Source organism: Tamandua tetradactyla, chromosome 3, assembly GCF_023851605.1.
Source record: "Tamandua tetradactyla isolate mTamTet1 chromosome 3, mTamTet1.pri, whole genome shotgun sequence".
Classification (NCBI taxonomy): domain Eukaryota; kingdom Metazoa; phylum Chordata; class Mammalia; order Pilosa; family Myrmecophagidae; genus Tamandua; species Tamandua tetradactyla.
The window spans coordinates 48,121,852-48,134,152 of NC_135329.1; the positions used below are offsets into that span (position 1 = coordinate 48,121,852).

The window sequence follows — 12,301 nt, forward strand, 5'->3', positions numbered from 1 at the left end:
CAGTGCTTTGAAAACAATTGCTTTTTTTATTTCTTTGCCTTGTATATATGTTATACTATACAATAAAAAAAGTTCATATATATATATTCAGAAAGACGCAAGAAAGGACTCAAAATAGTGCAATATGTAGAGACAAATAAATATGGAAATAAGCGTTAATGGAAGAACTGAGTGTCAAAAAAGGTATAAAAGTGACAAAAAAAATAGCAAAATATCAGGAGAAAGGACAGGAGTATCAGCATTTACTTTAAAACTACTGATTTAAATTTAAGTGGATTAAACTCTCCAGTTAAAAGGCAAAGATTGATGGGATGGGCTTAAGAAACGTGAACCAACTATATGCTGTTTACAAATACTTACCTTAAATTCAAAGACATGAGTAGGTGGAAGGTGAAAGGTTGGAAAAAATACAAACTATGCAAGCAGTAAACAAAACAGATATTAACTATACTAATATCAGATAAAATAGACTTTACGTCAAAAACTGTTCCAAGGGACAAAGCAGTTCATTACATACTGATAAAGGGGTCAGTCAATCAGATATAATAATCACAAATATATATGCACCTAACAGCAGAGCCCCAAAATATATGAACTAAATAGTGACAGATTTGAAAGAAGAAATGGATGGTTTTACATTAATAGTAGAAGATTTCAATAACCACTTTCAAGAATCAACAGATTGGGTAGATGGAAATACTAGCGGTCAATGAGAGGGAGGCATAAGAGGTATGGTAAGTATGTCTTTTTCTTTTAATTTCTTTTTTTTTGGAGTGATGCAAATGTTCTAAAAAATGATAATGGTGATGAATATACAACTATGTGATGATATTGTGAGCCACTGATTGTATACCATGCTTGGAATGTTTTTATTTTAAGTTTCTGTTTACATGTTGTTTATCAATAAAAACATATTTTTAAAAAATGGTGTGGAAGGGAGATAAGAGAAGTGCTGATTGGTGAGAGGCCATGAGGGTGAAAGGTCCCTAAGAAGAACTTACTGTATCCCCATAGAAGTCACACTAGTCCTTAAAATATGAGATTACATGTGGCCTTTGTATATAAACAAAGCAACTGATTTATTTCTAATAAGATTAGTACTGAACAACATTTGTATGTTTTAAAGCACTGTTTTGGTGCAAGAATTGAGTCCAGTAGCCGTATTTTCTTAGCCAAGGTAAGATACATGGTCTGTACATGTATGGCTCTAGGAAATGACCAGAAATGGAAACTAAAAAGAACAAACTGAGATAAGCAGTAATTACAACTCTAGCTCTTGCTTACATTTTTACTTTAATTCCAATTCTGACAGGTTTACCATGCTTCCTTCATACTGTAAGAGGACAATTTAAGATTTTTTTAAATTGAGTTTTTATTATAAGTTGATAGATTAAAACTATTTATTTGAAGGGCATAAATAACAAAATATATGCAAAGGTCTACTTCTTTTTAATTTAATCATACACAGTAGCAATTACTGAAGCATCTGGTTAATAAGATGCATTCAATAATAACAGCTTTGCAGAGGACAATAGAGCTCTGTACTCATTTACCAACCCCCTCTTCTAGACTAAAATGATAAGGACAAGAAATTCACATAAGAGGAAGAGAAATAAAAAAAATCAGTGGATGGGCAGATAACTAGAAACCATTGACATAGTCCCTTGAGGGACTAGAGAAAAAACACAGAACTATTTAACTTTCCCACCTGCGAAACCCCTGATATGCTCTCAAACATTAAGGACTCCCAAGTTAATAGGCCATGCCCTGGACTTGAAGCTTGTTCTTATGAAGCTTATTTCTATAACGGAGAAGCTAAGCCTATCTGTAACAATGCCTAAAAGTCACTTTCAGAGAACCTCTTTTGTTGCTCAGATGTGGCCTCTCTCTCTCTAAGCTCAACTCTGCAAGAAAAATCATTACCCCCTATGTTGGACATGACATCCAGGGATGAAAGTGTCCCTGGCAACATGGGACAGATTCCCAGGGATAAGCCTGACCCTGGCACCATAGGATTGACACTGCCTTCCCAACCAAAAGGGAGAAAAGAAACGTAACCAAATAAGGTATTAGTGGCTATGAGATTTCAAATAGAGTTGAAAGGCTATTCTGGAGGTTACTCTTATGTAAGTTTCAGTTAGATATTGCTAACTGCCATGGCATTCTTGTAAATCCTAAATAATACCCAGGGTTCTACCTGAGACTCGATAAAAGTTTCACTAAGTTTCTTTTTCAGATATCTAAAACCTCCAGATGGTTCCTAGGCCAGATAAGCCCTGAAACCCAAAGTTGCCAGTCTCTCCAAGAGCATCAACCAGTTCCATCCCCATACGTCATAATGTCATGAAGAAGTAGGAATGGCCATTGCCCAAATATCCCTAAAGAGTGAAAGGATCAAAGGAAGAGGAGTTGTAACAGAGAAGATAGTATTTAATAACTGAGTATGACTACTGAATCATTATATTGATATTTCTTTCAGTTTCCAGGTCTTAAAACAGCTACAAGGAAATACCTGAAACTGTGGAACTGTAATCCATATCATATATTGAAATTTGTTCTATAACTCCTTGTTAAAATGTACTTTGAAATGTATTGCTTTTTTTAATATATATTATATTTCACAATAAAAAAATGTTTAAAAAAAATCAGAAGATGAGCCTATTCACTTAGTAAATGCTGACAAAACCAAGTAAAGACATTAAACCCCCTAGGAATGGAGTCTTAAATAGGACACATTTGAAAAAACATATATTTAAATATATCTTACTAAGCAAACATGTATATCCTGTTCTAAATCAATCATTTACACAAGTACAGAGAAGGTGAAAATTAGCCGCTATTCTACTTGGGAGATTAACTATGCTGGTTTGAAAGGATTTATGTACCCTAAAAAACCATGACCTAATCCAATTTTGTGGGGGCAACCTTTTCTTTTAAACCCTCTCCAGCACTGCATGTTGGAAGCTTGATTAGGTTACCTCCATAGAGATGTAACTCGCCTACTAGTGGGAATTTTAACCTTCCATTAGAGGGAGATCTGACTCCACCCATTCCACATGGGTCTTGACTAATTTACTGGAATCCTATAAAAGAGGAAACATTTTGAAGAGTGTACCTTTTGAGAATGATGGGAGAGTAACAGAGCAGAGTCACAAGAATGATGAGAACAGCAGACATACGAGAACGACAGAGCCCACCAGCCAGCGACCTTTGGAGATGAACAAGAATGCCCCTGAGGGAGCTTCACAAAGCAAGAGTCCTGGAGAGGAAGCTAGAAGATGTCTTCATGTTCACCAAGTGCCTTTCCAGTTGAGAGAGAACCCCTGAATTTCATCAGCCTTTCCTGAGTGGAGGTAACTTCTTGATGGTGCCTTAATTTGGACATTTATATAGACTTGCTTTAATTGGGACATTTTCATGGCCTTAGAACTGTAAACTTGCAACTTATTAAATTCCCCTTTTAAAAAGCCATGCTGTTTCTGTTATATTGCATTCCAGCAGCTAGCAACCAACATTTGTGTCCTTTCAGAAAATTATGTGATTAGAATACCAATGACTATGAGTTTATAAAACCCATTTCTCTAACACAAAAAATAAAGACCTCAACTGTTTAATAGTGATACCTTTTTCACTACTTCCTGACTCATATACAGATTTTCTCTACTTCTCTACAGTTCTGTTTTATTGCTACAGTTGATTTCCCCTTACTTTGATGGGGCTTTCAACTTTCTTTTTTTTTTTTTTAATTTTTATTGGTAAAACAATGTACAAGCACATACATTCTTAACATACAAACATTCCACATGTGGTGTACAATCAATGGCTCACAGTATCATCACATAGTTGTATATTTATCACCATGATCATTTTTTAGAACATTTGCATCACTCCAGAAAAAGAGAAAAAAGAAAAAACTCATACATACCATATCTCTTACCCCTCCCTCTCACTGACCACTCGTACCATCTACCCAATATGTACCTTTTTTAATTTTAACATTTGTTCCCATTCTTATTTACTTTTAATCCATACGTTTTACTCATCTGCCCATAGTGTAGATAAAAGGAGCATCAGACACAAGATTTTCACAATCACACAGTTCTACTACAAAAGTTATATCATTATATAATCACCTTCAAGAAACATGGCTACTGGAACACAGCATTACAGTTTCAGGCACTTCCCTCTAGCCTAATACACTTTAAACTAAAAAGGAGGTACCTATGCAATGTGTAAAAATAACCTCTAGGATAACCTCTCGACTCTGAAATCTCTCAGCCACTGACACTTTATTTTGTCTCATTTCTCTCTTCCCCCTTTCAGTCGAGAAGGTTTTCTCAATCCCTGATGGTGACTTCATAGAATGAGTTAGGTAGCTTTCCCTCCCCATCAATTTTTTGGAAGTGTTTGAGCAGGATAAGTACTAATTCTTTCTTGAATGTTTGGTAGAATTCACATCTGAAGCCATCTGGTCCTGGACTTTCTTTTTGGGGAGCTTTTTAATGACTAATTTCTTTACTTGTGATTGGTTTGTTGAGGTCATCTATTTCTTCTCGAGTCAATGCTGGTTGTTCATCCCTTTCTAGAAAGCTGTCCATTTCATCTACATTTTCTAGTTTATTAGCACATAGTTGCTCATAGCATCCTCTCATTATCTCCTTTATTTCTTCAGGATCAATAGTTATGTATCCTCTTCCATTTCTGATTTTATTTATTTGTATCCTCTCTCTTCTTTTTATCAACCTTGGTAAGGATCCATCAATCTTATTTATTTTCTCATAGAACCAACTTCTGGTTTTGTTGATTTTCTCGACTGTTTTCATGTTCTCAATTTCATTTATTTCTGCTCTAATCTTCGTTATTTCCTTTTGCTTGCTTTGGGGTTAGGATGCTGTTCTTTCTTTAGTTCTCCAAAGTGAACAGTTCATTCCTCAATTTTTGCTCTTTCTTCTTCTTTGATATAGGCATTTAGGGCAATAAATTTCCCTCTTAGCACTGCCTTTGCTGCATCCCATGAATTTTGATATGTTGTGTTTTCATTTTCATTTGTCTCAAGATATTTACTGATTTCTCTTAGAATTTCTTCCTTGACCCACTGGTTGTTTAAGAGTGCATTGTTGAGCCCCCATATATTTGTGAATTTTCTGGCCCTCTGCTTTTTATTGATTTCCAACTTATTCCTTTATGATCTGATAAAGTGTTTGCATGATTTCTATCTCTTTAAATTTACTGAGACTTGCTTTGTGACCCAGCATACGGTCTATCCTTGAGAATGATCCACGAGCACTCAAGGAAAAGGTGTATCCTGCTGTTGTGGGATGTAATGTTCTATAAACGTCTGTTAAGTCTAGCTCATTTACTGTATTATTCAAAATCTCTGTTTCTTTATTAATCCTCTCTCTAGATATTCTGTCCATTGATGAAAGCAGGAAATTGAAGTCTCCAACTATTATGGAAGATGTGCCTTTTCTCTTTTCAGTGTTTTCGGTGTTTGCCTCATGTATTTTGGAGCACTCTGGTTCGGTGCATAAATATTTACGAGTGTTATGTCTTCTTGTTGAATTGTTCCTTTTATTACTACATAGTGTCCTTCTTTGTATCTTTTGTTTTACATCTGAAGTCTAATTTGTTGGATATTAGTATAACTACTCCTGCTCTTTTCTGATTGTTGTTTGCATGAAATATCTTTCCCCAACCTTTCACTTTCAACCTATGTTTATCCTTGGGTCTAAAATGTGTCTCTTGTAGACAGCATATAGATGGATCCTGCTTTTTAATCCATTCTTCCAGTCTATGTCTTTTGAGTGGGGAGTTTAATCCATTAACCTTTGGTTTTTATTACTGTAAGGGCAGTAGTTTCTTCTACCATTTTGCCTTTTGTATTTTATATGCCCTATCTAATTTTTCTTCTTTTTACCTTTACTTATAGTCTTCATTCTACACCTCTCTCTCCTGTTTTTTTCTATCTGTTTCTAGTGCTTCCTTTAGTATTTCTGGCAGAGCTGGTATCTTGATCACAAATTCTCTCAGTGATTTTTTTTGTCTGAAAATGTTTCAATTTCCCCCTCATTTTTGAAGGACAATTTTGCTGATATAGAATTCTTGGTTGGCAGTTTTTCTCTTTCAGTATCTTAAATATATCATCCCACTGTCTTTTTGCCTCCATGGTTTCTGCTGAGAAATCTACACATAGTCTTATTGGGCTTCCCTTGTATGTGATGGATTGCTTTTCTCTTGCTGCTTTCAAAATTCTCTCTTTCTCTTTGACATCTGACATTTGATTAGTAAGTGTCTAGGAATACATCTATTTGGATCTATTCTGTCTGGGATATGCTGCACTTCTTGGATCTGTAATTTTAAGTCTTTCATAAGAGTTGGGAAATTTTCAGTGATAATTTCCTCCATTACTTTTTCTCCTCCTTTTCCCTTCTCTTCTTCTGGAACATGTGCACTTCATGTTTTCATTCAATTCCCTGAGTCCCTGCTCATATTTTTCCATTGTTTTCCCTATATTTTCTTTTGCTTGTTGGATTTCAGATGTCTCGTCCTCCAGTTCACTAATTCTATCTTCTCCCTCTTGAAATCTAACATTGTAGGTTTCCATTGTTTTTTTCATCTCTTCCACTGTACCTTTCATTCCCTTAAGTTCTGTGTTTTGTTTTTCAGACTTTTGATTTCTTCTTTTTGTTCACTCCTTGCCTTCTTTATATCCTCCCTTAATTCATCGATTTGATTTTTGACGAGATTTTCCATGTCTGTTCGAATATCCTAAATTAACTGTTCCAACTCCTGAATCTCATTTGAATTGTTGGTTTGTTCCTTTGACTGGGCCATATCTTCACTCTTCCTAGTATGATTCATTATTTTTTGCTGGCATCTAGACATTTAATTACCTTAATTAGTTTATTCTGGAAATTGTTTTCACTTTTTTACCTAGTATTTTCTTGCTGGATGACTTTGTTGTCTATCTATTCTTTGACATTCAATTCCGCTTATTCTGGACCTCTAGCATAGGTTTTGTTTAACAGATCAGAATTTTTCAGTTCTTGTTTTCTTGTTTCTTGTCCTGCCTGTGTGCTGCCTTTCTCCCCTCTTAGGAGGGTCTACTTGGGTATTAGACCCCAGTCAGATTTTCCCAGACCAGTCTGGACTACTCTCAGGAGGAAAGAGCCACCTGCGTCAGTTTTCCCTAAGGGTGAGACCCAGCATGTTGAAAGACTTTCCTATGAAGCCTCTAGACTGTGTGTTTTTCCTATCCTGCCCAGTATGTGGTGCTTATCTGCCTGTGGGTCCACCAGCATAAAGTGATGTGGTACCTTAAACTTAAGCTAACTCTTCCTGCTGAGGGCATGGTTGAGACAGAGGAGAGGTTATAGGCTGGCTTTAACTGCTTGTTTTCCAGACCCTGGGGTCTGAAGTCCTTGAAGGAAGGATTCCCACCTGAGCTGGGCCCCAACCCTCTCCTGGGGAAGGCACAGCCTCCAGACAAGCTTAATTCCGCCCCTGCCTGGGGCAGTTGGAGCCTGAGAAGCCTTGCAGTTGTATCCAGAGAGAAGTCAAGCTGTAGAAACACAGCCAGAGAAAAGAAAAAAGAATCCTTTTCAGAGTAGGACCCTCGTTCTTCAGGTTTGCCAATAAAGAGCTTAAGTTGGTATGTTCCTCTATGTATCTCCAGGTCTTATGCGGCCCCTCCTTTCCTTCAGGGCCCAGACCCTTTCAAGTGTTTTGTGCTGTCTGACCCAAAAAAACCTCTGTTTTTTTTCTCTTTTTCCGTCAGCCCTGTACCCTCTGTGCTGGGGCAAAAACTAGAACTTTAGCTTTTATTTGAGGTTTAGCTGAGCTGGGGGCCTATGTTTTGTAGTCAGAATTTGTTAATTAATACCACAATTGGAGCTTGGTTAAACTCAGGACCTTGCTGTTAGTCAAGTTTCTTTCCTTTCACCGCTGGAAACCAGCCTGGGGAAGGGGCGCCAGCCTCCGCAGGTTGGGGGACTCACAGTTCTGGGTGGGATCGCAGCTAGTCTAGCTTGTCCAGACTGGTGTATACTGTCTGGTGACTGATGTGGCCCCAGCAGTTGTTCTGTACTGTTCCTGGCTATTTACTAGCTGCTCTGGAGGATGAACTAAATTCCACACCTCACTAAGCTGCCATCTTGGACCACACCTCCTTAGGGCTTTCAATTCTTGAGCTCTTTAAAACGCATTACAGTGTTTAAGATACTAATAGCAAGAGGCTGTGTGGCCACACAAAAAAATTGTAATAACACAGGATTAGAAGAAATAAGCAGAAGTACAGGAAGCCAAACACAAAAGAATATACTGTCTGAGTCCAACTGTATCAAATGCTAGAAGAGACAAATCAATCCGTAGTGGCTGCTCAGGGCCAGGGGTGGTGGTAGGGAGACTGAAAAGGGGCACAAGAAGTGTTCTGGGGTAATGGAAATGTTCTATATATTGATTGTGGTAGTATTACATAATTGTATACATTTATATACTTTTTTAAATGGGCACATTTTAATTATATGTAAATTACAGCTCAAAGTTAATTTTGAAACAAAAGAAAACAACAGATAGGAGGAATACTCTGGGAAAACAAAATGTTATTTCTCCATAAGTGTTCTGACAGAGTTTATATTCTGAATTTAACTGCTTCAACTCTTACATTAGCCTGTGAAAACAACTCAGGTATGAAGAAACCTGAGAAGCCCTATCACTGAAGGAAAACAAGATGGCATATGAATCAGCAAGAAGTCAGCCACTGTGTGCTGGGAACAGGAAACAGAGTTTAAAAATTCTGTGAACCTAATTAGGGAAGAATCATTGTAAGCAAAAAACGTCAAAAAAAGTGATCACCTCTTTTAATGTTTAATTCTTAAAAATGAACAAGTTCCATTTATAATAACCATTTATAAATGAAGCTATTAAAAAATTAGTAGATATACTCAATCAAATTATTGAGATAAAGTAATATTTGACAGAAGAAAGTCCTGGAATATTAATGTAATTATCATGCTGCCTGTGTACATTTTCTTTCTAAAATTCAAAGAGGGATTACTTCAATGTCTAAAACTTGAGTTTTCTCTGTTTAATGGAATCTAATACCCAAGACTAATGTGGAGGTGATGAAACATTCATTCTTAAATAAAGATTTGTGGGTTTTTTTGATTATAGCAAATTAAGCATAACTATATCACAGAATTGTTAAGAAGAAAAACAATGCACTAGTTTTCTTGTTAAAATTCAAAGGCTTGCTTGTGAAAGAGATATATAGTAAAGCCGATTTAACCTAGAAATCCTAAACTAGAAAAATATTAATATTTATATGCATTATAAAAGTTATACATACATTTATATTATGTGTCATACATGCATAAAAGTAATATACGTATTGTATAAATTATATAAGTTAATTATTATAATTACATTATCACTGGAAGAAGATAAACAAGAGTGATTTTAACAAACCAGGTAAAAAAAAATTATATACCTGAATATTAGGCAAATGTAAGCCAAAAGCATTCAATTAAGACAATTACTTTTTTCTGAACAAGAAAGTGGTATAAGCTACTAAGAGTGCAGCCATAACCGGAGGGGCTTTCCCACTGCCTGACCCAAGTATAAATTTCAGGAGAAAAAAGTGACTTATATTTAATTAGTTCTATTATCTATTATTATACCTTCTTATAAAGTAGGCATAGCACTGACTGATATCTGGTTTAAAGTCTAAGAATCATATCCAGGTGGAATATGCTAAGTAGTTACATTTTGAGAGATTAAACTTTCATTTGGGTTTAAGGTTGAATGCATGGACTAACTAACACAGGGCTAGAGAACTACTTTTTTTTATTTAGTTAGATAAAATGAGTGCAAAAATCAGTTTTATTGTTATTTTCATTAAAAAATATTCTGACCAAATAATCTTGCTTAGGAAAAAACAATCTAGTCTCAAGTCTACAATATAAAGGCAAAAAGAAAATGACGGATTTTCTGCTCAATTATCATGTTTAGGACTGTTACAAGCAATGTGTTAGTTTCCAGGGAGCATCACTATGCTGTCTGGGTCAAAAACTTCACATACTGTACTCGAGCATCAAGATGTTCAGCTGGCCGGTTGTATGCTATCCACACTGGCTCTCCAGAAAACAGCCGCATCGCCTTCACATAGTTCTAGAAAACAAACAAGGCCAGTATCTTATCAAACCAGAGGACCTTCTACTTATTCATATTTTCACACAAACAAGAAAATTTTCTTTGCTGTTTTTTATTCTTGCAACCTAACACTTTTGGATTACATTTTATTCCCTAAATAAAAATTAGTACCAGATGTAAGGCTGAAAAATAAGTCCTTATAGTCCCACAAGCAAAACCATTTGCGGCTGACTCAGGGTTTAGCTCTATACTCTATATAGATGCATCAATTAGGAGAGTAAGCACTGACCCAGGGGCCCAGTGTCTAATGAAAACCAAGGAAGGTACCTAATGAATATAGTTTTCTGAAGAATTAGTTCTAAGACTCTTGCTACTGGGTGAGGGAGGAGGATTAAAAATAATTTAGAGATAAGAGGCCAATCAGGTTGGGATTAAGGTAATCCAGAATACAGGGGTAAGGAAGACACTGTATTTCAGAACTTCACCTACTCTATGAGATCAAAGGAAGAAGGTTTCTTTTGTCCAGATTTTAAGTTTTCTGTAGCACATAATCTAACCCAATCTGTCTGGATAGATCATGTAAACAACCCAAACACAGGGAGTCCAGAATAAGAATGAGCGCCTTCAATCCTGTATAGCTTAATGTAATGCCTGGAAACAACCCAAAGTATATTAAACAGATAATCAAAATGTATTGACCAAGTGCCTTGAAGAATGGGAGAAAAAAGAACGTACTATTAAACTTGACCACCAGCAAAACCCCTGAAACTGTGTCAAACATTAGAGACACCCAAATCAATAGGCCAAACTCTTGATCTTGAGGCTTGCTCATGTGAAACTTATTTATGTAGTACAAAAGCTTAGCCTACCTATAGATATGCTTAAGCATTACTTCTGGAGGACCTCTTTTCTTGCTCAGATGTGGCCTCTCTCCCTCTAAGCCCAACTCTGAAAGCGAAATCATTATCCTCCCCCCTACATGGGACATGACATCCAGGGGTGAAAGTTTCCCTGGGGGCATGGAATATGACTCCCAGGGATGAGCCTGTCCTTGGCACTGTGGTATCACCAATGCCTTCCTGATCAAAAGGAAGAAAAAAGTACAAAAAATTAGGTATCAGTAGCTGAGAGAGTTGAAATGGAGTCGAGAGGCTACTCTGGAGGCCACTCTTACAAAAGCTTCAGTCAGACATTCTACCTATCATAGTTTGCGAACTCCCAACCAAAATCATTCCTGCCACCCTAAAGAATACCTAGGGCAGTATATGAGATTCTACAAAGGTTCCATTCACTAGAGTTACTTTCCAGAAACCTACAACCTCCAGATGGGTCCCTAGACCAGATAAGTCCTGAAATGGACAGGGCCCAGCCTCTCCAGAACATCAACTCGTTCCATCCACGTATCCCACATTATCGACAGCCCCTTCCAACATGAAAAATTTAGAATGGACATAGTCCAAATTCCCCTAAAGAGTGGGAAAAAGATCAAAGGTGATGGTGAAGTTATATAAAGAAGATAGGGTTTAACAAGTGAGTATGGTAGCTGATTCATTATATTGATATTACTTTTAGTCTCCAGTGTCTTGGAGTAGCTAGTAGTAAAAATCTAAAATTGTGGAATTGTAACCCATAACAAACTCTGAAATCTGTTCTACAACTAATCGTTGCAATGTGCTTTGAAATTTATTGCTTTTTTGTATGTATGCTATTTTTCACAAAAAAGAAAAAAATCGATTGTGAGGATAAATGTACAAGTATATGATGATGCTATGAACCATTGATTGTACACTTGGGATGATTACGTGGTACATGAACATATAACATAAATCAATTTTTAAAGTGCTAAAAAAACGCCCATACTTTTTAATAGAATTTTCACTTTTAGAAATGTATCCTACAGATAAACTCAAATGAGTGTTAAATGACAAGTGTATAAAGCTATTCATGACAAGCACTGCTTTACAATAGCAAAAAAAACTGGAAATGAACATTCATCATTTGGGATTATCCAATCAATGAAATAAACTAACGGTTAAATAAAATAGGGCAGATCCACAAAACAGAATATTATGCACCTGTAAATAAGAGATATAAGAGATGAGGCTTTTATATAGTGATACAAAATAATCCCCAAAATATAACGTGAAAAAAG

General features: G+C 36.2%; 1 protein-coding gene across 2 annotated transcripts in view; it reads right to left on the reverse strand.

Annotated features, from left to right (window-relative positions):
* Nucleotides 1-168: 168 nt before the first annotated feature.
* ADI1 (acireductone dioxygenase 1) overlaps nt 169-12,301 on the reverse strand; it is a 34,882-nt gene continuing 22,749 nt past the window's right edge. Inside the window, exon 4 of one of the 2 annotated variants that reach the window (XM_077153085.1) lies at nt 169-10,167. In XM_077153085.1, the coding sequence (XP_077009200.1) occupies nt 10,048-10,167 (120 nt within the window). In that variant the 3' untranslated portion in view covers nt 169-10,047. The remainder of the gene's footprint in view (nt 10,168-12,301) is intronic. The other variant, XM_077153086.1, reaches the window with a different exon arrangement.